This window comes from Monodon monoceros, unplaced genomic scaffold (assembly GCF_005190385.1).
Source record: "Monodon monoceros isolate NGI ecotype Baffin Bay Population unplaced genomic scaffold, NGI_Narwhal_1 Super_Scaffold_12, whole genome shotgun sequence".
NCBI lineage: Eukaryota > Metazoa > Chordata > Mammalia > Artiodactyla > Monodontidae > Monodon > Monodon monoceros.
In genome coordinates, this window is record NW_021703768.1 from 148,443,723 (window position 1) to 148,470,724 (window position 27,002).

Consider the following 27,002-nt stretch of genomic DNA (forward strand, 5'->3'; position numbering starts at 1 on the left):
TTTACCCTGGATACTTGGACGCCTTTCATTTTCTTAATAATAAGTAAAAATCATAATCATAGCAGCAGTAAACAAACTTCATGACCTATCTACTCAAAGCCCATTTGCCTGCACGTTGGGACAGATTTGTAGCTATGATCCCTCCCCATGGAAACAGCAAGGCTTGTGCAACATCTTAATTCACTGAGTTCCACTTTGTGCAAAATAACCCTGGTAAGATTTGTGAGGCCTTCTGGCCCAGACCGGTTTTTACAAAATACTGGTGATAGACCACATTGCAGTGGAAGCTCCAGGCTTCTCCTTGTCTAAAGCCCGGGCAGGAGGAAGGTCCAGGTGTTTTGAGCAAATGTTAGAACAAAGAGGCTCAACCCGGGCTGGCTGTGTGGTCCCGGGAAGTCCCCTCATGAAGACAGGAATAATAACATCTTCAAATAGTTGTGTGGATTCAGTAAAGCAGTGCATGTAGAGCCTGGGGCCTAGCTTCTAGTAGTTGCTCAATAAATACTAGGTCCTCCTTCTCTATGCCCCCAAATCTTTCCTCCATGATAGACAGTGCTGGGCCTCTTTGCAGCTGTTTCCTAGACATGTGCTCCAGACCCTTCTAATTCCCTACCCTGCCGTGTATACTAAGTGTCACAGGTGCTCTGGGTGCCACCTGGGCTGGCTCTCCGCTCAGCCCCAGATCATTCACACTCCCCAGCTCATCACCTTGGACCTCGTTACCTCCCTCCCAGAACAAATTGGGAGCGAGTCCTGGATTCAGCCTTTACTGGCTGTTTGACCCTGGACCAACCACTTTTTGGAACCTTATTTCCTATAAAATAGGGTTAAAAAGACTGACTTTACAGAGTCACTGAAAGGTTTAAAATGAATAATGAAAGAAACCATAGTGTTGTATCTGCTGCCCCCAATTTAAAAATTGGGACATTTCACTTGTGGGCAGAATCTCTGTCTTTTCTTGAAAAAGCAGAAGAACAGCCATATTAGGGCCTCATTCCCATCCTTGACAATTGTCTGGGGCTGAGCAACTACCCCATGTGGACGGGACATGTTTCCTCCATTCCCTCCAGTCTCCACACCTGGCCCTCTTGCCTCAGTTATGTGGCTTGTCTGCTGTGTGGTTGCACATAGTAGGTGACCAGGAAAGGATGGCTTCTCTCTTTGATAGGCTGTTTAGATCTAGGTACACTGGTTAAGATCTCTATTCTGCATTTGCCTTTGATTATCGGCTGATAAAGACACAGCCTTGTGAAGTAAGGCCTCAGCTTCTCCAACCTGTAAAAGGTTTACTCTCAAAGGTCTTAATATCCTCTGGCCCAAGCTGAACAATGGTTTGCCCTTGCAAAATGAAAAATACCTCAGGAGTCCAGAGATTTATCTCCTGCATAACCTGGGCCCCAGGGCCCCTGTTTCTTCTTTCTAATGATTATGCCTATAGCAAATTCAATTGGAAAATGAGCTATTGCTTTGGAATGTTCCAATTTAAATTGTGCCTTTTCTCTTTCAAGGTTTCCACTAATATAAATGAATTCCTGGCTCTGGCCGGGATCACACTTCTGTACCGCTCCACCTTCCGTGGGGAGTTGCCCTTTCTGGGTTCTGAAAGAGACTCTTGAATTTTTGCTCATATAAAGTTTGAGGCCACAGATGTTTCATTTTCCCTTTCCTTTCAAAAGGCAATTACCTCAGTGGGATTCACTGGGGCCCTAGAGAATGGGCTTCTTTAATGGCTTTTGGGGGGCTTCCATGGGGAGCTGACCAAAGAGTCTGACCAAACATAATCTTTTTGATTTGGGATGGAGAGAACCTTTGTATTCCAAACAGCCACTCTGGTAGCAGCCATTCCAGAGGAAGTGTATGTACACACAACCTTGGGGTTCACATCTGAGTTCAGCTTCTTCTCCACTCATTATTTGAGTTTACTTGGGCAAGTGACTTAACTTCTTTGGGTCTTACAACATTCTTCATTTATAAAACAGGAAAAATGAAAAGACCTACCTTATAGGATTGGTTTTAAAAGTTTTCAATAAGAAATAAAGCAAAACCATAAGCAAAGCCAACTCCTTCTTCAGGAACTGACCCCAAGTGAGGAATGAAACAGAATCTGGTCAGTAAACAGAACGGATTCTCACCCTCCAGACCTGACCTGCCATTTCAGCGTTTGCTTTTCTACCCAAGAGATAACATTCTCAACAGAAATCATTCTGATACATTCACTTAGAAGGCACTTACCGAACACTGCTTCGGACCAAAGCCAGGCAGGTGATCTGTATGACCTCATGTTGCCTTTCAGAGCCTCTGGGAACTAGGGATCATCGTAACTCCCATTTCATAGATGGAGAAACTGAGCCTTAGAGATGTCACAGAACTTGTCTGAAGTCACACAGATAGGAGGGGTGGAGCTGCCAATGGAGAGCATGTATGTTCTCAGAGTCTGCACTGGCTCCAGACTGGCTCTGGTTAGTAGTGATGGCCGTCTGCAGCCTCATCCCAATATTTCATAAAACCCAAAGGAAACGGTTTCTTTTCTCCTGATTAGTCCAAACAAACCAACAAAAACACCATGGGTTGTTGTTTTGGCCCCTCTGGTTATTTCCCATTCACAGCTATGTGCGTGAGTCTGATGTGTCCAAAATAGGAGAATGAATTCATTAACATTGAGCGAATGCCGTCTGTTTGGCATGAAAAAAGAAATCACTCAAAGCATGGAACCATGGGACAGGCAGAGGGCACGTGGTTTTAGATCCTGAGGCGTGTTCATTCTTTCCAGATCCTTGGGACGAATATCTCCGGCTACCAGCTCTGTGCCAGGTGTTGCCCTCTGTGTTTTCACATAGCGATCTCATTTCATCTTTACATCGGGGCTTCAATATAATTATTAGGATCCCAATTTCCAGAAGAGAAAACTGAGGCCCAGGAAATGTAATAAGAGAACCAGGAGGTGCTGGGGTTAGAATCCAAACGTGGGCATTTCTGGCTTCCAAGCCAAGGCTCTGGCCACCACCCCATTTTTCTCTCTTTCTTGAAACAGAACAGACTGATGGAAAATTTTCCATCTGAGGCCACAGTGACACATGCATAGCTGATCTGAGAACATTTGGGCTTGGAGGGTATATTCAACTTCTAGGTGCTGCTTGACGGTGAGAATGGTGAGCCCTTGACAGGGCCAAGTAGCTGAGGGGTCAGCCTACATACCCACTGCTGTAGATTGACAAGGGGTTGGAAGAGTTTTTGGTTCCAGAATCCTTCCGCTGTTTCCTTCTGAGGCTCCCTGCCAAGGAGGTCTGCACATAAGGATGAGCCCCAAATGGCAGATGAAGAACTGCCTTATTCACCTGGTGGGCACCCAATAACCCAAGAAGCAGCTTCTCCCATGAGCACAGCTGGGCATGAGGCTCAGAGTGGGAGGCCTAAGTGGTTCTCTAGCTTCTCACCCTGTTTTTTCCACCCTCACCCCAGGAAGAGATCTCATACTGATGGATACTCATCATCACTGGAGGGAAAATTGAGGTGGGAGGTAGGAGAGAGAGTGTCTGTTCCTAATTCCTAATATCGGGTTCACCTAGTGATAACCTTGGTCAAGATGCTGCAGGGGAGGGGAGGGATGGACGAGAAAGAGATGGCCCAGGCTTCTTCCATGTAGGAAGAGTGAGAACTTTACAGCCATGCTGACCCATGAGGCAAGGAGTCAGAGAAGAGGTGTTCATGGGGCCTGGGCTCTGGGGGGCAGGTAGGGAAGAGTTCACAGCTAGAACCTGACGCTGCCTTTAAGGCACAGGATCCATAGTATAGCATAGCCATTGCTGCTAGGCTCTGAAACATAAGATTCACGGTGTCGCTCCTTCAGGGGAAACCGAAAAGGGGACAGCAAGGGGAATTGTGTTGGAGGTCTCTGAGGCCACCCCCAGGTCGATGATTCACTAGAAAGACTCACAGGACTCAGGGTGTAGCTGTAGTCTTGGCTATGCTTTATTACAGCGGAAGGGTACAAAGCACAGGCAGCAAAGGTAAAAGGTGCAGGGGGCGACCTCCAGAGGAAAGCAGACAGGAGCTTGCAGAGGCCTCTTCTAGTGGAGTCACGTGGGACACGCTCACTTCCCCCAGCAACGAGCTGTGAGCGCACTCGTGGAGAGTGGTGGACCAGGGAACTCATTAGAGACTCAGTGCCCAAGGTTTCTGCTGGGGGCTGGCACCCGCTGCCTAGCACGTACCCAAGTTCCGGCCTCCAGAAGGAAGGCAGGTGTTCAGCCTAAACCACGTTGTTTGCACGGTTTACGCACGGTGAGCCCCTTTTACTAGTTCTGGGAATCGTGGGAGCCCTCCCGATGTCCAAGTTCCAGGACGCCAGCCAAGACTCAGCCTCCCAAGCGGACTTTTCCAAGGGCAGCTGTCTCAGGTCTGCTGTGTTAACTGTTTTGTGAAAACACTCCAGGACTCCTCCCAGGTAGGGAGTGTGTGTCTGTGTCTGTGTGGGTGTAAGTGTGTAGGGCGGGAGGCGTGAGGAGGTAGAAGGTTGGATAGAGATTCCTTCCTCCTCATGGACAAAAGTAGCAGAAACTACTACTTCTGAGTAGTTTCTGAGGCAGAAACTGAGAAGAGGCAGGAACGCTGCCTCCCCCAAAGACGGCCACCTTCTGTCCAGAGGCGATCCTGCTGTGTGTGCTGCTGTGTTATTGGCAGGCATTCGTTCTCAGCCTTGCAGGAATTATAGGAAGACGTGGAGTAGCTTATCTGGCTCAGAACCCCCTGCTGGCACGCCTAGCAGTGCTACACATTGGAACTTGGAGAAGATGATTTCTAATTTTCCAAACCAATTTTGTTGACCTGATTTTTTTTTTTTTTTTTTTTATCAATTCTTCTGCCAAGAAAGGGGACTGAGAAATGAAAGTAGCTTAATGGAACAGGCTATTTGGCCTGCAGGGTTGGTGTTTCCATGGAGATGCGGATGCAGGCTGCATCTAGACAAGGCTCAGCTGGGATGTGGTGAGGCAGCGGTGCACCTCCGACTGTGGCCAGGACGCGTGTAGTCGGCCATCTGGGGCAGGAGACCACCTGCCCTACGCTGGGGCCTGGCTCTGGGCTGGCTGAAGCAAATGGATGTGAGGCCTTCGAAGCTCACACATGTGCTCTTGGTGCTGAGCCCCAGCTGAGAGCTGGACAGGAGGTCATTGAGGTACGCTCCCTGCCCTTGAGAAGCTCACGGTGCAGTAGGGCGTGCTGACAGGTCTAGAAGTCGTCATAACACAGAGCAACACATGATGGTGGTGAGGATGGAGCGAGGGGGAACCCAGAGAGACCTCACTCCTGAGGGAGAGATCTGAGGAGGCTGCCTGGCGTGTGGGGGTGACACCCTCCAGGGGAAGACAATGGAAAGGCATGCCAGTAGCAGAAAGCCTAGAACTTTCAGGAGCTAAGGCTGCACTGTGTGTGTGTATGTGTGTGTGTGTCTGCATAGGTCTGTGTGTGTCTGTGTGATAGGTCTATCTATGTGAGTCCGTGTGTGTTTGTTGTGTCTGTGTGTCTTTGTTATTGTGTGTGTTTGTGCCCCTGTGTCTCTGTGTGTGTCTATATATGTCTGTGTGTGTCTGTGTGTTTGTGTGTGTCTGTGTGTGTCTCCGTGTGTCTCTGTGTGTCTGCGTGTGAGTCTGTGTGTGTATAACTGCGTATGTGTGTCTGCATGTGTTTGTGTGTGTCTCAGTGCCTTTCTCTGTGTGTGTGTGAGGGCTCCTAGGGCCGAAGCAATTGGTGCTGTTGGACAGGTAAGTGGGGGCCAGAGGATGAAGGCAGTGCAGTGCTGAGGGAAGAAAATATGTTTTGGATCCAGACAGACCTGGCTTCTGGGACTTGCTTCACCACTGATGGTCTGGAAAATCCTGACAATTATGCAACCTCTGCAATCCTCAGTTTCATCGTCTGAGAAACAGGAATATGTGCAGTACCCACTTTATGGGACACTGGGTAGGACCGAGTGAGATCATCTATGGAAAATGCTGAGTACCTGACCATCAGGGATGTGAGCTCCTTGCTTTCTTCTCTTCAGAAGCCAAAGCATTTTGGCCCTCATCTTCATCTAACTACAGTTTCCAGGTCACTCGCATCCAAACCTCCTGGACTTGCGTGGAAATGCTGACCCGTGAGTGCTGGGCTGACCGAGGGAACCCGGATCTCTGGGTGCAGGGTCCAGGGCTCTGCATCTGATCCATCGCCTTTATTTGATGCATCAGGGCTCTGATGCTCAGTAAGATCCTGGGCCCACTGTGTCAGGACACAAAATCTGCCCCAAAGCAGGCTCACGTGGGATCTTCAGCCCTACCGTGAAAGGTTCAGAGGGATAATTTAATATAGGAAGATCCCATCGGTGGCCAGCAGGGACGATGGATTGGGAGTGAGAAGCAGCGGAGACTAGGGAGGAGATGGCCCATGGCAGAGATGCTTTTCTCCCCCATCAACATGAATCACCAGCAAATCCTTTAAATAGTAGGACCCTCAGGCCCTCAGAAGCCCAAAGACAGAGGGCACTGCCCTGCCCTTGAGGGGCGGCTGTTAGCTGGTCTGGGAGGACAGGTCACAGGCAATGGTAACACAGTGTAACAGCTGAAGGTCCTCGTGCTGAGGAAATAACTGAACCACACTCAGCTCTGATGTTGTACAATTGTAACGATAACAGTGGTGGCAACAAGAAGCATTCGCTTATCATTTTTGCCTTTACGTGGCAATTTGCTGTTTGCATTATTCATCTCGGTTGTGCCTCGTGACAGTTTTGTGTAGATCAGTGTAATGATTTGGGGCCACTTTGCAGATGGTGAAGTTGAGGCCTCTCTTCTTCTGGGGTGGCTCGGACTAGGCTTGTGACGATGTTCTATGTGATCAGAGACAGTTGGATGGGCCACAAATGGGTGAAATGGGAAGAAGCAGAAGGAATCAAGATTTATGCAGGGAGGCACGTGGATAGGAACAAATAACAAGCGTGTAAAAACAGACTGGAGATGGTGGCAGAACTGTAATGGGCGTTTCTCCTCTTGGATTTCCAATATTGTTCTTATAATGGTACAATACATTTTTAATAAAAATAAACTCTAACATAGTTATAGATTTACTGGCAATATAGCATATTGCAGCATAGGCAGCTGGACTTCTGCGTTAGACAGACCTGAGTTCAAATACTCAGTTCTCACCTCATATAGGGAAAGTCTTTCCATTTGCCTCTGATAGACCATCTGTAAAATGGGCACATTGATAGTGCCTTCCCCATAGAATTGTCAGGACACAAAATGATGTAACGTGTGTGTGCTCCCCCTGGATGCTAACGAAGGTCATTACTTTGGGCCAGGCCTATGCTTGAGGGCTTCAGATGCTAGCACATTCTGCCTCACAACAGCCGGTGGAGAGAAGTAGGCAGAGGATTCCAAAAGACAATCAGCTTGCCCAGGAACACAGTAATAAGTGACACAGCTGGGCTTTCAGACTGACAATCCAGCTCCAAAGACTCGACTCTATTCATTACTTGGTGCTAGGGAGAGGGCCAGGGAAACCAGGCTGTCATTTGGGCAGAATTTATGGATTCCGTGATTCCCTTGCACTTTCCTCTTAAGCCCTATTGTCAGGATCTTTGGGGCAGAGCCAGGAGCAGGGTGCCGGGTGGTCTAATTCTGTCTCTGGAGGTTCCAGCTGTCACATACAAAAGGTGAATGTCTGTTGGATAGCTCTGTTTTTATCTCCCCACAAAGTTTAATTTCTCTGTTATGAGTGGTTCTATTGCTTTGAGATTTCCAGGGTTTGCATTCTTCATAAAGAAGGACGGTTTATTCAGTATCGTGGTGCCGAGATGCTGCAGTACATGAATGTTAATGAAGTTCATGTTTCCTGGCATAATGAGGGTCCTAGATCAGCACCCTGGCTTGGCAGACAGTGGGAAGGTTTTTGTTTTTCTCCTCTCTCTTCCTAACTCCTGGGGTTTCATGCCTGTGGTGACACATCCTCCTAGAATAAGTTTACAGTATACATCGCCTTGCTTCATTGCACTATTGCAAGCGAATGCAGCAGCAGGACTGAGGAATATTTATCAGAAAGTCTGTTAAGGTAGTGTTTAAGATTGAGGGCTACAGAATCAGATATTCCACAGTTCCAGTCAGGCTCTGCTACTTCAATAACCACGTGAACTCAGACAAGTTACTCTGTGCCTCAGTGTGCACGGGGGGACTGTAAAATGGGGGTAATACTTAGGCTTATAGGGCTATCATGAGGATTAAAGGAGATATTATATGAAAAGCTCTTGACACAGTACCAGTGCACTATTACAGTCAATAAGTGATTGCTATTATCGGTTAAGCCCAGGGGCCAGGACAACACTGGATAATTTATAGACATCATCTCATTTAATCATCACACCAACCTTGTGGGGTGGGATTTTTGTTTCCATTTAACAGAAGAGGAAACGGGAGCTCAGAGAGGTGAAGCATCTTGCTGAAGGTCACACAGCTCATCAGAGGCAGAAGCAGAATGGGAACCTTGTAGGGATGGGGCCACAGCTACTGCAGAGAACTGCACGGACGTTGACTAGAGTGAAGGTCTAATTCACCCAGCCATCAGAGAAAAGCTTCCCGTCTTTTAGGGCATAGCAGGCAGACAAGGAGATTGTTTCAGGGGCAAAACTAATCATTTCCCAGCATCATACAGACTACTTCAGATGACCCAATGCAATGATTTTATCCAGTTACCCTGTCAGGTGTGGAACAGTTAAAAGGGGCCCTAAAATTCACTCTTGGTAGTGTTTTGTGCCAAAAATGAAGAAAGAGGTGTGGCGGTAGGGAATGTGGGATGTACATTCTGCTCTGTGCCAGGTCATGAGCTGGGACCACAGAGGCAAACATACAATAGAATGGATAGTCGTGATACAGGGGGCTGAGTGCTAAGTGGTGAAGGGAATAAAAGTGTGGTGAGAACACAAATTGGCAAGGGAAGGCTTCCCAGAGGAGGTGAGATGTTGTAAGTTGGGCTTTGAAGCATGACTAGGAGTTCTCCAAGGAAAAAAGGGCTGAAAAGGTATACAAGAGAAATACATGTTGAGAAATGGCAGTCTTCCTGAGTGGTTGGAGCCTTTGAAGTACCTGCTGAGAAGCATGGCAGATGATATGGAGAGACGGAGGAGTGCACATCTATATAGCACATGTGCCAGACACTGTGGGAAAGCACCCTGGGGCTGCCACAGCCAGTGACCACACACTGGACTAATGCAACAGAAATTCATCCTTTCCCAGTTCTGGAGATCAGTGGTTCAACATCAAGGTGTTGGCAGGGCCATGCTCCCTCTGAAGGCTAGAGAAGGATCTATCTTTGCCTCTTCTAGCTTCTGGTAGCTCCAGGTGTCCCTTGGCTTGTGGCTGCATCACTCCAATCCCTGCCTCCCTATTCACATGCCCTTCTCTTCTCTCTGTGTGTTTGTCTCCCTCTGTGTGTCTCACATAACGGGACTTGTCCTTGGATTTAGGACCCACCTGCACAATCCAGGGATGATTTCATCTCAAGAGCATTAGCTTACTTACATCTACACAGACCTCTTTTCCAAATAAGATCATATTTACAGGTTCTGGTGATTAAGACGTGGACATATCTTTTGAGAGGCCACCATTCAACGCACTAGAGGGCTTCCCATCCATTACTGATTTAATCCTCAGAGCTCTGAGGGGCAGATACTACTATTACTCCCCTTTGCAGAAGTGGACACTTGTTGAAACAGTTAAAGGTAAACCGTACGAGAGCAGGAACCTCACTGTCCTCCTCCACACTGTACGCCCCGTGTGTAGAATTCTCTCTGGCACATGTAAGTGCTTAATATTTAGTGAATAAACGCTTTACGAGAAGTATAGCATAGGCTACGAGCCCAGGCCATACTCTAGAGGGTTAGGCTCCTGACTATATTACTTAATTAGCTGTGTGACCTTGAGAAAATTATGTAACCTCTCTGTGCCTTAGTCTAAAAAGTGAAAATGTACCATCTTGTAGGGCTGTTGTAAGAATAAATCCACATGAATGGATAAAGAAGATGTGGCACATATATACAATGGAATTACTCAGCCATAAAAAGGAACGAAATTGAGTTATTTGTAGTGAGGTGGATGGACCTAGAGTCTGTCATACAGAGTGAAGTAAGTCAGAAAGAGAAAAACAGATACTGTATGCTAACACATATATATGGAATCTAAAAAAAAAAAAAATGGTCATGAAGAACCTAGGGGTAAGACGGGAATAAAGACACAGACCTACTAGAGAATGGACTTGAGGATATGGGGAGGGGGAAGGGTAAGCTGGGACAAAGTGAGAGAGAGGCGTGGACATATGTACACTACCAAACGTAAAATAGATAGCTAGTGGGAAGCAGCCGCATAGCACAGGGAGATCAGCTCGGTGCTTTGTGACCACCTAGAGGGGTGGGATAGGGAGGGTTGGAGGGAGGGAGATGCAAGAGGGAAGAGATATGAGGACATATGTATATGTATAACTGATTCACTTTGTTATAAAGCAGAAACTAACACACCAATGTAAAGCAATTATACTCCAATAAAGATGTTTAAAAAAAAAAAAGAATAAATCCACGTCCAGTGCTGAGAAAAGTGCCTGGCACACAATCTGTGCTTAGTAAACGGAAGTGTGTTGTAGTATTCCACACTGCCTCTCAGGAGGGGATGCATACAGGTGGTGGTTAATTAGAGTGCTCTGGGAAAAGTGTGTCAGGAGCAGTGAGCAGACAGGGCAGTGGCTAAATACCACCTGAAGACTCTGGGGAAGAGAAGAAACTTGACCTGGGTCTAGGATGAGCAGCAGCTTGATGGACTTGGGAGGGGAAGCTGGCATTCCGGGCAGAGGGCCCAGCAGTGCCGGAGCTTTGAGGTGGGGGAAATGAGGGTGCAATCAGGCAGCGGGGGGAGGGGTTGGGGCCAAAGAGGCACATCGAGTTTCCATCAGGAAGGGCCTTGTCTGCTCTGTAATGAGTTCAGACTTGACCCTATAGGTGTGATGGCTCATTCACCAGGGAAGCAGCAATGCTCAGGTGGGCTTGTTAGAAAGTCTAGGGTGGTCTTAGAAGCCGGGAGGCTGGAGGCCAGGAGAGCAGCAGGGAGGCCGCTGCATGCAGGGGTGAGGTGATGGTGGTCCTACCCAGGGAAGTTATGCTGAAGATGGTGGAGAGAAATGAACAAACCACACCAGAGGCAGAAGCTCCGGGAACTGGTGGCTGACGGGTGGGGCTGGGGACAGAAGTGGGAGGTCTGGCAGGGTTGGCTGCAGGACAACCCACTCGCCTCTGGACCTCTGCAAGGTCCAGAGGCGAGTGGGCAGAGCTGCTTCCCACCACAGCTGAGGGGAAGACAGCAGGCTGGTTCTGGCATGGTGAGTTCAAGGTGCCCTTGAGGTACCTCGAAGCATTGTTCAGACTTATCTTTTACTAAATGTGGGACCTGAAGCAAGTCACCTAACCTCTCAGAGCCTCAGTTTCTCCATCAGCAAAATGGGGTTAAGAATTCTACTTTCTTCATATGATGGTGGTGATATTAGTATACAGTAAGCTCCCAATAACTCTTAGCATCTTTTGTTACTGTGACTACCGCTACTGCTGCTATTATCACTATGTGGAGGTGTGGATCACAGGGTGGTCACCATGACTGCCATTTCAGTGCACCTTCACCAGAGGCCCTGGCTGCACACTCTAAGTTCTTCCTCTATTCTCTCCCTGACCTATGCTCGAAAGCTGGAGGAGAGATCTTGGGCAGGTCTTAGCTGATGCTAACCCAAACCCTGAGTTTTTTCAAGGTTAAGGTACTTTATTTTGAGCATGTGTATGGGCGGGTGGTGGAAGGGGTTGAGACTAGGGGCTGGAGAAGTACAGATGTTTCAGTGCCCCACCCCATCCCATGTGATGTGGTTTGGACCAGGTTGAGTGTCTGCGCGTGTGTATGTGGGGAGTAAGGGTGTGCATGTGTGTGTGTGCATGTGTATATGGATGTGTTCATCCTCCAGGTCTTAAGTCAATTCAGCATTTCAGTTCAGGAAGTGTTTATGGGTGACCCCCACTGTGGGAGCCATGGTGCTGGGTACAGAGGAAAGGATGAGATTGCTGGCTGCCCAGAGCATTCCCAGCAGAGGGAGGGTTCAGAGGTATGAGGAGGTAAGGATGACATGGTGGGTCCCATCAGGGCAGCCCAAGCAGGCCCCAGGTACAGAGCAGGGCAGGATCAGGTGTTCAGGGAAGGGGCCCCAGGGCTGAACCAGGAGGTTGATGAGCAAGGACACGGTAGTGGGGATGATGTGTTCCAGGGCTGGGCAAGGCACGGATAAGCATGACAGAAGGAGCCCTCAGCAGCCTGGGGGTGGGTGGTGGCTGGAGGGGAAACTGTGAGCCAGGGAGCGGTGGCCTAAGAGGCCGGAGGGTGGCAGAGGGACGCAAGGCTGAGCAGGACATTACCTGGAAAACACTGGATGGAAGCTGGAGGAAGCTCCTCTCCTGGGCAGGACAAGGGTGATCTTGGTCTCCAAAGGCCTATAGGGTCTCACCTCAGCACTCTTTCCCCCTTGCCCCTCCTCCCATCTCAGTCAGACCATTTCTTCCAGGTCCACTGAGACCCTGAGCTCCTCTTGTTTTTAGGGGTTTGGGGCTGCGCCTCGGTCTAGGTGGCTCTGGCCCAGGGTCTTCTTGTGTGGGCCTCTTTCTCCCACCCTTGCCCACCATATCTGAGGCTCCCCTCCTATTCACTGTTCCAGATCCTGCTGTGGTCTTGTTCTGAAGTTATTTATTTGGTGATTTGCTAGTTCGGCGTCTGACCCTCTCCCTGCCGTAAACTCCCACTGTATGGCGGCATCTGGCTCACAGTGGGCCCTTTAATAGACATGTGCTGAGTGAATGAAGGGATGAGCAGGGAGATGGGGAGCAGAGAGGACCCAATCTCTAAGGAAACACTCAAATCAGCATTGAGAACTTGTTTATTTCTAATCCAAGGCTGTTCCATTCAGGAGGTAAAGCCAAGGCCTTTAGAATGTTTCCAAGCAACAAGGCTATATAAACTGAGTCAATCGATATTGATGTGCTGCTGGCTTTCACATTCAGAGGTGCTCTATGGGGGAAGTGGGGACTGCTCTCCCGGGTCCTCTGAGGCTCCCCTGCCACATCAGGAGCTTTGCTGCAGGGACCAAGTACTAGGACCTCTGACTTCCAAGAATCTAATCCGTTGGAAAGGGAGAGGCCAGCTTCAGGATGCCCCACGGAGACCCGTCTTCAGGAAAAATCTCACCCTGGAACCAATCAGAAACCTTGGTCTCCCCCTCCCACCCCAGCCAATAGCCAACACTGACTCGGTCATTAAGAATAGGAATCCAGACCCAGCTCGACATCCTCCTTCCTCCTGGGAGTCAGCCCCTTCCTCCTTCCTTTTCACACCACTCTGCTCACCTCCCAGGCCTTCTCAAGCCATTGACCCCTTCCACCCTTACAGCCCCAGGTCTGGCCTATTTAGGGCATATGTCCTGGTACATCAGCCTTCCTGCCTCCGGCGTTGCCCCTGCAAACCTGCTTCCATGTCCACCTCACTCCTCCCTTCCCCCACCATACCATCTGTCCAAAACGTAATTCTAATCCTGTCATTCCCCTGCTTAAAACCTTCAGGGGCTCTCTGCCACCCTGGAGATAAAGCCCAAGTTTTAGCTTGGTCCTTCCTTATCTATTCTCTTCCTACCTACCCATTGCCCGAGGCCCGTCTCTCCCTCACTTGCATCCTCCGGACCAGCCATGACAAACCATATGATGTTTCCAGAACAGCCCCAGCTTCTGCACTGTGGCAGGTGTGACTTCCCCGCTCAGAACCTTCTTCCTCCCCTATCCTGGCATCCTTCCCTGAAGTCACTTCCGGAGTCACCTCCCACAGGAGGCCTTCCCTGATCTCCCCACCCGCAGGCCTGTTAGGTCCAGGAGCCCTCTGTGCTGATGTCCTCACTCATGGTGCCACCCTTGTGTTACAAGTGCCTGTGTCCTCCTGTCCACCTCTGCCTGTGGGCTGTGAAGCCTTGAGGGAGGGCTTGTGCCTGATTCACAGCCCTGAACTCTCTGACCTCCACAGTCTCTTAAGGAATGACCGACCTCTAGTTGTTGCAGAAGTTACCAAGATTCAGGGCGGGGAGGCAGACTTATCTTCGCCTAAAACGGCCTCCCATCACCCTCGTGCTGGGGCCATGGAACACGTGGCAGAATTTAGCCTTGCTCGGAAGAATGCCCTGAGGTGAGCTGCACCCCTGGCGTCCCAGTCAGCATCAGACCTTGACTCTGATGGTCATATAGGCCACCCTGCCTGGGGTCTGTGTCCCGCACTCTTCTCAATACTTGCCCGCACACAGCAACTGCCTTGGGATTCTGATGTAATTGGTCTGAGACGGAGCCAGAGCATCAGGATCGCTTAAAACCCTGCCCAGGTGATTCTAAGCTCAAGGACCCTCATACATAGTCATACTGGAGTAGCGGTTCTCATGTCTGGTTGTACATTAAAATCACCTGGAGAGTGTCCTGGACCCACCATCCCTGACCAGATAAATCAGAATCCACTGGGGTGGTGGCCATCTAGGCACCAGCACTGAATCCTTTAGGATCCCCCCTCTCTCTCTCCTCTCCTCCCTCTCTTTTCTTTTTTCAGAAACATTTGCTGTGCTTACCCCGTCAAGCCATAGGAGTGCTATGGTGAATCAGATCCTGCCCCTCCTAGGTGGAGGCTGTTAACTCAGGGCTGTTAGGAATGAAAGAGGTCCCCCCGCGCCCCACCTAAAAAAACCCCGCCATAAAGGGAACCTGTCTCACAGCCAGCCTGCCGGGCCCTGCTTCAGCTCCCAGCGCCATAATCAGCCTGCTGGGAACCAGGGGAAGCATCCAGCCCTGCCTGGGGACACCCACACTGGAGTCTTGTCCTGCTTCCGAGTCAGTTAAGAGACCTGGCTCTCTGCTCAGTCGGAGATTGGGGCTGTATGGGGTCATTTGGAGGGGGAGCTCTCTGAGGGTTCCCCCAGATCCTGCCTCAGGTGGTGGCAGGGCGGGCTGCAGCCCTCGACTTTTCCTTTGCATGTTCAAGGTCTGCGACCATGGAGGCGACTGTGAGCGTGTCTGTCCCCGTCATGGGGGCAGCTCTGATGAGGGGGTGCTAGCAGGAGTTTAAGGTCCATTTGACACAGTCAGCCGGAGCTCTGGGCATGTTTTAGAAAGTTGAGGTAAAATTCACATACCATAAAGTTGAGAACGTAGAGTGAAAAATCCAGTGGCATGGAGTACATTCACGATGTTGTGCAACTATCACCTCGATCTAGTTCCAAAAGGTTTTCATTACCCCAAAAGGAAACTCTATCCCCATTAGCAGTCATTCCCTGTTCCCTGCATCCCAGCCCCTGGCAACCACCAGTCTGCACTCTGTCTCTATGGATTTACCTATTCTCGATATTTTGTACAAATGGAATCATACAATATGTGGCCTTGCGCTTAGCATGTTTTCGAGGCCCACCACATTTGTACGAGAACTTCATTCCTTTTTATTGCTGAATAATATTCTATTGTACAGATAGACCATAATTCGTTTACCCACTCATCACTTGATTATGTTTGGGCTATTTCTACCTTTTGGCTATTGGGAAAACTGGGCATTTAAAATTCTTTACATCTATACTCCAAACACCTGCTGACTGGGTGTTCTTAGGTCCTCAGCGATGAGTAGTGGTCTTGGGTGGCTCCTGTCCCTGAACTAATCAAATACTATCTTTGGAGGTTCTAAGGGGTGTATACGTCTTTGGGGGCACCTCTTGCTCCAAATTCTGGCCTTTGACATCTCCATCTCTCTCCACATCTTGCTGGGTGACTCCAGTCTGACCTCTGTACCATCTCACCCCATGTTGTCACCGCCCTAATCCTGGGGAGAAGGCTGATGAGTCAGCAAGAGGCTGCAGCTGGGGGTTTGGGATGTGAATGGAGAGGGTGGACAGCACATTGTGTGGACAGTAGTTTAGAACTGAATTTTATGTGTCACCATGTAAAAGGAAAAAACATTTTTTTCTCTATACTCTCACTTCTGACACCAGATGTGTGGGGTTTTTTCCATACCATGTACTTTTCCAATTCTTGGTGGAGGTTGCCTGGATTTCCTACAACTTAACTCAACTCTGACATTAACTGTCCTGAGTCAGCACAGACCCCACAGGTCGAGGGCTCAGTCCCACAAGACTGCCTCCACTTCAGACGTCAGTCAGAAATCTCGGGTTGACATCTGAACTTTTGACTGACTGGCTATAAACTGGGGGCTTCTGCAACCTCCTCCACAGGTTCAGTGATTTGCTGGAATGGCTCACAGAACTCAGGAGAGCACTTTACTTACTATTACTGGTTCCTTATGAAGGACGATAAAGCCAGATGAGGAGATACATGGGATGAGGTCTGGAAGGGTCCCGAGCACAGGAGTTTCTGTCCCAGTGGAGTTTGGGGTACACCACCCTCAGGGGCATGGATGTGTTCTTGTTCACCAACCTGGAAGCTTTCTGAGCCCCTTCGATTAGGGTTTTCTGGAGGTTTCATGATTTATTAAAGCATTGTCCATGGGTGGTTAACTTCATCTCCAGCCCCTCTTCCCTCCCTGGAGGTCGGGGAGGCAGTTAAGTTACAACGCTCCAATCAATGGTTAGTTCCTCTGGCAACCAGCCCCCATCCTTAGGGACTTTCCAAAAGTTACCTCATAACATAATATGACAACACTAACTCAGATGTAGTTGAAAGGGGGTTGTTATGAATAATAGAAGCTGCTCCTTTCACCTTTATGGATCAGAGTTATTTCAGGAACTGGGCACAAAAACCAAATATTACAACAAAAGATGCTGCTACCCTGCTCTTATCACTTAGGAAATTACAAGTATTTTAGCTCTGTGCCAGGAACCGGGAACAAGACCAAATAGATTTATCTCTTACATCACAATAGCACATCGTCCTAAAACTTCATATACACACATGCACAGGAACTTCTCACAGACAGTGTCTGCCCATAGGATTCAGATGGACGTCTCCCACACCCATCTTCCTCTTTTCCTTTTCAAATTCCTTCCATCCAGTATTTACAGCTGCTAACAAATGACTCCATTTGGAGTAATGTAGAATCCCATCTCCTCCTGTCCTTATAAACCATGTCCTGAGGTGGGAAGGAGATGGGATAGGGACGCCCCCCACCCCAAAGTTGATTTTATTTTTCTTCTGAATCACCATAAGACTTCTCTCCATGATAGGAATTCTACCATATTTCTAGGCCAACTGACTGAAAAGCCCAGCAGCTTTAAAAATAACATGACATATTACACCTGCGTATAACACTAGGTGCCCAGCATCATGGGGGTTACCCTACCACTTTGTACACAGGTGGTGGGATGGGGCCAGTGCAAACCTGGAGGTGCCTCCGAAATTAGCTACTTAGTCCTTTCTGGTAAATCCTGTTGGTGACTTCAGTTTGTTTGGTGTTGTATTTGTTTTAAAGCTTACTTGTTGATAATGGTTAGGAGCTGGGCTTTCACTACGAGCAATGTGGAGACCATTAGATGCTTCTGAGCAGAGAAGGGACATGCTTTGACTTCAAGTCTGAATGGACTTCTCAGGTTGCTGTGTGTGAATACATGTAAGGGTCGAGGAGGCCCCTAGTTAGAAGGCAGTTTCAGTACTGCAGGTGAGAGGTGATGATGGCTTTGGCCACAAAAGAGATGATTTAGTGGGTCAGAAGTGATTGGATTATGGATGTGCTGGAAGGCAGAAATGACAGCTTCTGCTGGTAACTAGGACGTAGAATGGGAGAAGAAGAGAGTCAGGGATGACTTCAAACTTTTTGGCCTGAGTGACTGCAAAGGTGGGGTTGACACTTCCTGAGATAGGTAAAAATGCGGGGCGTGGAGCAGGTTTGGGATGGGAGGGAAGCAGGAGTTTTGTTTGAGAACGCACTTCAGGTGAGTACTGGACATCCAAGTGGAGGTGGAATGAGCATTGATACCTGAGACTGGAATTCAGCAGTGGCAGGGAGGGAGGTGATGGGAGGCAGGAACACCGTAAGTGAGGGCTTAATGGTCATCTCCCTGCCCCCACAGAATTAACAGGAAAAGTAAATGGGGAGGGGGTGGAAATCACACATTGGGCCAAGACGGAGCTTCCGAGAGTTTCTGGAAGAAGGAGACACCGAGACCCAAAGACTGCAGATGCCTTGCTCAGGCTCACACTCCAAGTTGGTGACAGAGCTGAGACAGAGCTGGTTCTTTGGGCCCCTGGCCACCCCCTACTCTTTCTAACATACCAGGCTGCCTATCGGCTCTGGGTTTCGAAGGCTGCACCATGTGGATGGAAGGCAGGCAAGCTGAGGCTGGAGGATTCTGTTTTGTTTTCTCCAGGTCACCATCCTCGTCAGCCTGGCCCTAGCTTTCCTCGCCTGCATCGTGTTCCTGGTGGTTTACAAAGCCTTCACCTATGACCACAGCTGCCCAGAAGGATTTGTCTATAAGGTAAGGGGCTTCTGGCAGGGGAGTGGCCCAGGTGACTGTCAGCTTCAATTAAAGGGTTTATCAATGTCTTCTTTTCATTGACATTTAAAATCTGGGTATGGCAACCTCCCTACAGACTGTTTAAAATGTAAGATGTGTCCGAAGAGAATGAAAACACTAATTTGAAAAGATGCAGGCACCCCAATGTCCATAGCAGCACTATTTACAATAGCCAAGATATGGAAGCAACCTAAGTGTCCATCCATGATGAATGGATAAGGAAGACTGGTATGTATATACAATGGAATATTGCTCAGCCACAAAAAGAATGAAAGTTTGCCATTTGCAGCAACACAGATGGACTTGGAGGGTATTATGCTACGTGAAATATGTCAGACAGAGAAAGACAAATACTGTATGATATCACTTGTATGTGGAATCTAAAAAATACCTCAAACTAGTAAATATAACATAAAAGGAATAGACTCACAGATATAGAGAACAAACTAGTAGTTACCAGTGCAGAGAGGGAAGTAGGGAGAGGCAAGATAGGGGTAGGGGATTTAAAAGCACAAACTACTATGTGTAAAATAAGTTAAGTTGTAATGATATATTGTACAGCACAGGGAATATAGCCAATACTTTATACTAACTATAAGTGTAGAAACTGTGACTCATGAAATTATACACCTGAAACTTATAAAATATGGTAAATCAACTATACCTCAATAAAAAAGAAAACTTTATGCACTCAATAAAGGCGTTGAAATACGTAAAAAAGTTAGTATAAAGAAATGCATAAGTAACACCAAAACAAAACTGATGGTGGCAATCTAAAATTTTTTCCTAAAAAGTTGTATCTTCACAATAAATTTTGATATGAAATAAAAAATTACAAGAAAAAAAAAGTCATAAATGTCTGGCAAGGAGTTTTCAGGCTTGCATGAAGGACTCGGTCTCAAGTAGGCAGTAGAGGGCCTCCTCCCAGATGGCCCTCGCTTCGGACTGCCCATCCGCATCTGGGAGAGCTCACTCCTGCTGCAAATAGACTTCCGTCTCCAGAGCGCTCTGCCTAGGTGTGAGTCTTCCTGGTTTGATGGCTGGTTTCTTCTTCCTGCAGAGACGTGAAGACAGGGAGCAGAGCTTCTGAGGTGGCCTCCCCCAATCCTGCAGCTGGGCCCTTTCCCCGTCACCTTCACTCTGACTGTGCTCCTTCCCTTGCAAAACTGAGCTGGCTGCATGAGCCCCGGGCATCCTCTCGCCCCTCTGAGCCTCAGGTTTCTCGCCTGCAATGGGCGTCAATAATGTCTGCCCACAGGATTTTGGAGAAAATTTAAATAAAATCGGTTAGCAAAGGGCCTGCTAGAGAATGGGCTCTCGACAAATGTTAGTGGTAGTAACATTTCAGAGCTGAAACGAATATTTATAAATTACCATTTACTGAGTACCCATTATATGTCACCCCCTACCTAGACATTTTCATAAACAATATCTCAGTTGAGCTCTCCACCCATTCTGAAAAATAGGTTTCATTGCCCCCATTTTACATCTGAGGAAACGGAGATTAAGAGCGTTTTGTTATGAGTTTTCTAAGACATCACAGATGTTATGTTTCAAAGTGAGGGAATCAAATGGGGACTGTTCTGTCTTAAAAACACATGTCCTGGGCTTCCCTGGTGGGGCAGTGGTTGAGAGTCCGCCTGCCGATGCAGGGGACACGGGGTTCGTGCCCCGGTTCGGGAAGATCCCGCATGCCGTGGAGCGGCTGGGCCCGTGAGCCATGGCCGCTGACCCTGCGCGTCTGGAGCCTGTGCTCCGCAACGGGAGAGGCCACAACAGTGAGAGGCCCACGTACCGCAAAAACAAAAACCAAAAACCAAAAAACAAAATAACAAAAAAAACACATGTCCTTTGGTTCTGCTACATGACTTCCTAAGATGACATTTTTAGTTGTTAGAAGCTGAGGTTCTGAAAGATTGGCAACAACTGTCAATAGGGGACAGTGGAATAAACTATGATGTATCCGCACAATGGAATTTCAAACAACTGTGAAAATGAGTGAGGGGGGGCTCCAGACATGGACACAGAATACTCTCCAGGATAATAGTGAAGAAAAAAATGTGCTACATTGGAGTGAGAAAAGGGGAGGTCAGGGATGTTTACTTCTATTTTCAGAAAGAAATTCTGGATGGATAAATTTTAAAAAAGTAAGAAAAATGGTGACTCAGGTGGGCAGGGAGGGGACAGAAAGAATAGGGCTGGGGAGCAAGGCTTCTCTGGATGTATCTTGCTCTACATTCGTCCTTGATGTGTATCAATGTTTGATGTATTTGTAAAAATAAATAAATAAAAAATAATTCCTGAAATTAAATACAAGCTAAAATCTAGCTGTATATCAAGTTGGGAACATAAACTTACCAAGAAAATAAATATTCCAAATGACTGTAGAATGCAGTATATTGACTGTACACCCTCAGTGGCATATATTCTAAGGACACAGAGAGCTGCAGAGAAATCCTATAGTTCCTTCAGTAGTCTAACTATTACTCATAATATTGCTGTTATTTTGTGACCATTTGATATATATTGTAGGATAATGCAAATATATAATTATATTAATGTTGTCAGGAACCAAGTCTTTTGGTATAAGAGAAAAGAGTTACAACTATCCAATCAAGGGAACGAAATGGACAGCAGTTGGCTGCAGGCAATGGCCCAGAGGAGGAGTTAGGGGATGGGTGAATCAGCCAGGTAAAGAGCTACCAAGTGTCTACTGTAACCACACAGTCAGTAAGCAGAGCATGTTGACCTTGAATTAGTAGCAGCAGCAGCTTCCTCCCTCCCTCTCTCTCCCTTTTTCTTTCTTTTCTTTCTCTCTCTCTTTCTCCCTTCATTCCTTCCTTCTTTCTCGCTTTCCCTCCTTCCTTCCTTCCTTCTTTCTCTCTTTCCCTCCTTCCTTCCTTCCTTCCTCTCCCTCCCTCACTCTTTCTCTTTCTTTCTTTTCTTTTCTTTCTCTTTCTTTCTTTTTCTTTCTCTCTTTCTTTCCTCCTTCCTTCCTTCCCCTCTCTCCCTCCCTCCCTCCATCTCTCCTTCTCCCTCCCTCCCTCCTTCCCGTCCTTCCTTCCTTCCTTCCTTCCTCTCTCTCTCCCTCCATCCCTCCCTCCTTCTCTCTCTCTCCCTTTCTTTCTTCTTTACTTTTTATTGAGGTGTAATTGGCATATAACATTATATTAGTTTCAGGTATACAACATAATGATTCAGTCTTTGTATATATTGCAGAATGATCACCACTATACGTCTAGTTAACATCTATCACCCTGCATAGTTGCAAATTTTTTTCTTGTGATGAGAACTTCTAAGATCTACTCTATTAGCAACTTTCAAAAATGCAACTTTCAGTATTATTAACTACAGTCACCATGCTATGCATTACATCCCCAGGACTTATTTATTTTATAACTGGAAATTTGTACCTTTTGACCACCTTCACCCATTTCTCCTACCACCTCTCCACCTCTGGGAACCTACAACCTAGCATCAGGTTAGTTTCTTCTGGCTTCAAGTAGGTGGCAGCTTTGATGATGGTGATGACGCTGGGGAAAGCCTGATGAGGGCCAGGCGCAGGCCAGGTACCATCCCCCGCCCTCTGGCTGAGAGCCTGCCGTGCCTGTGGGCCCCAGGTGGGGTGGCCGTGTTGCAGGGCGGGTTGGAAGCAGTCCACTGAGCTACCCCTGACTCTGTCTCTCTCTTCCCCTAGCACAAGCGCTGTATCCCGGCCTCCCTGGATGCTTACTACTCATCCCAGGACCCCAGTTCCAGAAGCCGCTTCTACACGGTCATCAGCCACTACAGCGTGGCCAAGCAGAGCACTGCCCGGGCCATCGGGCCGTGGCTGTCGGCAGCCGCCGTCATCCACGAGCCCAAGCCGCCCAAGACCCAGGGCCATTAGAGGCCCACCCCCAGCCAGAATCGGGGGCGGAGAGGGGGACCCCCGTGGGCTAAGCCAAGCTCCAGTTACAAGACAACACTGTACTCCCGGGATATGGGGGCGGGGGTGGGGCCGGGGGTGGGGGGGTGGGATCTCACCGAAAATCTCCTGCACTGGAGTTGTCTGAATCAATATTTCTTTTCGTCCTTTGGTATGGTTGATTCGTCCCCGAGTCAGGCTCATGTACAAAGGCATGTTTCGTGTTGACTGTTCCCATGTAAGATATTTTCAAAGCCACTGCTTATTATTTGTTAGGAAAATTTAAAAACAGAAGAGGAAAGAAACAAAGAAAACGAACAAAAAAGAGTTAGACTGGCTGCACCTGGAAGACACTGAAGGGTAGTAAAGAGCACAGATGCTCTGGGCTTCTTAGACGAGAGATGGTAGCTTCAGTGTGAGCTTCGGAAGGTACAGAACTTGTGAGTGATGCAGGCGGGGCTGCTTGCCTTGGCCTCCGGTCTGCAGGGGAGGAATACCGGAAGTTAGGAACCGCTGAGTTGGAGAGAAGGACTGATTTTGGCATTTATAAGCCCAGGAAGCATACAACCCAGAGAGAAAAGCCTCCACCGCGTCGTGTGTTTTGCAAAGTTAGCACAAACTTGTCTGTATGGGCATTGGAGCTGGGGCCGGGCTGCATGGCCTAGGGATGTGTAGGGTATAAGAAACACTGAGCAGCGGGCAGACTTTCTTTGTCTTTCTCTTGTGTTTCTAGCCCTACACCTGGGTACTGCCCAGGAGACAGAAGGGGTAGAAAGAGAAGGAAGGAGAGGCTGCAGGAAGAAAGCCCAGCGTGGGCATGTGACAGTTGGCCAAGCTATAAGCACAGCACCCAAGTTTAAAATCTGTGTCTGTTGGCTGTTTTCCAAAGTGCTAATAACACGAGGAAGAACAGGAAGTGTCCTAACCAGGAACCTCAGGTGACAGCCAGGGAGACTTTTCACTGGAGCTGCAGCAAAGCCAAATCATTTCTAAAGGAAGCTAAGACCTGTGGCCGTCTTTTGGCCACTCCTTTGTGTTGACAGGGGCCACCGTCCAAACTCCGCAGTCTGGTTCTGGAAGCTCCTAGCCAGGAGGCAGCATCTGACATTGCCCAGGCCTCCCGTGGCCCTGGTCCCACCTCAGGCGCTTCCACGCGGCTCTCCCGCAAACGTTTTGGGGAGAGCCCCTCTGTGTGGCGTTGGCTCCAGGTCCAGCAAAGCTAGCACTGGCTGGGAGAGGCTGTATGAGATGTGGTACTGGCTCCCCTCGAAGCTCAAACAGGCCATTTAAAGGGCACTTTGTCGTGTGTGGCTTTGCTGTGATGCTGAAATCGTCGTACATGATAGCTGGGTAATAAGACAAGCGTAGCTCAAACTAGTCTGCTGAAAGCTATCATCTGACTTTTCCTCCCTCCCCACCCTTCAGTCACCTCGAGTCACCTGTAAATTCATTGGTCATCTAAAGCGGAATAACAAGTTGTCCCTAGCAAAACTGCTGAGCGCTTTATAATTTTGTGGTGTATTTTTGTCGGTAGGTAGCAGAGGCTGAAGTATTTTTTGGTGTAATCCTTGGACTTTTCTGACAGGAAACAAATAAAGATAGATGTGTCTGGGTCTTGACCTTCCTTTGCATTTTTCTTTATCTTCTGCTCAGTGAGCCTGCTGGGGAAGATGCTGGGGGCAGGGGTCCCCGAGGATGGGTGAGCTCTGTGGGCAGAGTGTCCTGTTAGGCTGGGGCTGGATCTGGGCTGTGGAGGGAACTCCATCCTCAGCCGAATGGGTCTGAAATGACGCTGAGGTCAAAGGCAAAGGACCAAGAGGTGCACCTGGCTCTTATCTTGCAGCCCAACATCCTTCATCCTATGAGCATCTGCTGAGCTCCTGCAGAGGGCCAGGCTGTGCTGGGCATGGGGCATTCAGCCACGAATGACACATATTCACTCTCTGAAGTCTGGAGGTAGGGTCGGATGTGGAAACAGACATTGGCACAAGAAGAGTCTGAGGGCGCCATTGACAGAATGCATTTGGCCAACAGCTTAAGGAGGAAGCTGGTGGGTGATGAGTGGTCCCTTTTCATAATGAGCTCATTTAAGGCTTATTACTACCTAGGCAGGTAGAGATTATTGGTCCCCATTTGACAGATGAAGAGACTGAGGCTCAGAGGGATGGAGAGATGCCCTGGGGCTACAGCGGATGAGCTGGGATTCAAACCCAGGTGTGTGTGACTACTTTATCCCCCTCGACTGCTTCTGTAAGACCCCAAAGCAATGCTGTCAAGGTTCATGCCTCAGAAAGTCACGTCACACTTATAAAAGCGAACTAGCTTATTCTCAGCCTGAATTCAGTATCAGCAGTGAATGTTAAGGATAGCAAACATTTAAAGGTCCCTTTCTACATTCCAAGCAGTAAGCGTTTTGAGCATCCTGGTTCCTGTAACCCTTCCACCAGCTCCGTGAGGTAGGTACCCCCATACTCAACATCACTGTCATCATGTCATCATCACACCTATTTTGAGATGAAAGAGCAGCGCAGCACCTCCACCTGAGACCTGAAGTTAGGAAGCGGCTGAGGCGTGATTCCAACCCACATATTTGGGTACCAGCTTCTCAACCACAGTGCCATTCCAGCAGTAACCGCTTATCTCTGCCTTTTGCTTGGGAGTTTCTAGTTTGTGTTCACAGCTCTTCTCAACCTCAGATGGCAGACCATTGGGGGAGAGGTCAAGATTGAATGTGGGCAGAGCTGGAGGCTGATTCCCCAGTCTCATTGCTGCACTGGGGGTGGTGGCCATGCAGGCATTGCTGGAGGGAAGGAGGAGAGAGGTAGCACGGCTCCTGCACAAAGGCAGCTGAGCACAAACGGGCCTTAGCCAACCGCACCTGCACCCATAAGGCCTTAGACTGCAGCCTCTGTTCAGGGACTGGTGAGCTAGGCAGGCAGGGCCAGGCTGTGGGCTGGCCTCCCACTCTCAGAGGTAGCCTCATCCTTATGGCCAATGCATGAACACCCACTATTTTTCTCAATTATGCAAAGTCAGCTAAAGACTTAGTGAACACATGTTCAAACATTCTGTCATAAATGGATTTGCCACTCCATTGCCTCAAAAAATAAACCAAAGCTATCTTTTCTCTGGAATGAACAGGCTCTGGGAGTACGACTGGAAGGAAGGGAGAACGTCAGGGACAGGAGACGGGGACAGAGATTTCTGATTTTAGGACCGACCCTGGGGCCATGTGCTATTCTTGGCGGAGTTGGAATTTTCTCATCAGAAAAAAGGAGGATGCTTAACTCCTCCCACAAATATCCAAGGAGTGGGAGATTGGTTCTAGAAGAGTTTAACCAAAGGGGTATTGGTCAGGGGAAAGCTGCCCTGGGTTTTGGAGGATGGGGTTTTGCAGGGCGCTGCTGGCTGACAAAGGGCCAAGGGGAACCAGGAGATGATGATAAAAACAGTGCCTTGGTTTGTAGAACAAGATCTGTTCGTGGCTTTTGCTCATTTTTTAATCTGCTCTCCAGCAGTGGGAACCTCTCTCAAGATGCTCACAGTTTTTGGGGAGGTCAGACAATCAGGTGTGCAGGAGAGGAGCTGGGACAGAAGTTCTCAGGAGGGGAGAGCGTGGCAGTGGGGTGCCAGCCTGGGGTTCTTGGAGGAACTGAACTTAGACCTGGATCTTGAAGGATTTTGCATTTTGACAGGAAGAAATCAGGAGGGGGAGAGAAGACACCGCAGAGCCGTCCTCCCAGGCCATGGGAACAGCCTCATAAAGGTGCCGAGGAGACAGCCCAAGGCTGCCCCTCACAGATGCCCCTGGGATGTCTCCCCAGTGCCAGTGCTGGATGCGAAGATTAAGTAGGCACAGGAAGCTGCTGCTACTGCCCTGTGGCTCATGGTCCAGGCCAGGGAGAGGGGGAGGGAGATAAATGAAGGCACTATCGCTTCACCTTGGGGAGAGGCAGGAATGGCGCCTGGGGTGTTCCCAGCAGTCAATCAGGTTTGAACATATTAGGGAGATGTATATTTTTCTGGAAAATTGAAAGACCACTTGGAGCTGCTGTGAATCACTTTATCCCCCCTCCATCCCTACGATGGGCTTTAATCCCAGGGGGAATTCATGTGGAGGAAGAATAAGAAAGAAATTTCTGGGCTTCCCTGGTGGCGCAGTGGTTGAGAGTCCGCCTGCCGATGCAGGGGACACGGGTTCGTGCCCCGGTCCGGGAGGATCCCACATGCCGCAGAGCGGCTGGGCCCGTGAGCCATGGCCACTGAGCCTGCGCGTCCGGAGTCTGTGCTCCGCAACGGGAGAGGCCACAACAGTGAGAGGCCCGTGTACCGCAAAAAAAAAAAAAAAAAAAGAAAGAAAAGAAATAAATCTCCGATAATTTTTTCAAGAAGTACACAACACTGTCTCTTTAGAAGAATAGCTCTCGGGATCCGTTGAGGGCTGGTTTCCTTGGCAATATCAATGCCATGAGATGCAGTCTGGCACAGAGGGGTGTTCATCTGACTCTGCTCTTTTGTCAGAAAT

General features: G+C 48.6%; 1 protein-coding gene across 1 annotated transcript in view; it reads left to right on the forward strand.

The window, feature by feature from the left end:
* Positions 1-24,088, forward strand: part of NSG2 (neuronal vesicle trafficking associated 2) — a 60,241-nt gene extending 36,153 nt beyond the window's left edge. The window contains exons 4-5 of the mRNA XM_029218178.1: positions 18,421-18,531; positions 22,268-24,088. Of these exons, the coding sequence (XP_029074011.1) occupies positions 18,421-18,531; positions 22,268-22,459 (303 nt within the window). The 3' untranslated portion in view covers positions 22,460-24,088. The remainder of the gene's footprint in view (positions 1-18,420; positions 18,532-22,267) is intronic.
* Positions 24,089-27,002: the final 2,914 nt, after the last annotated feature.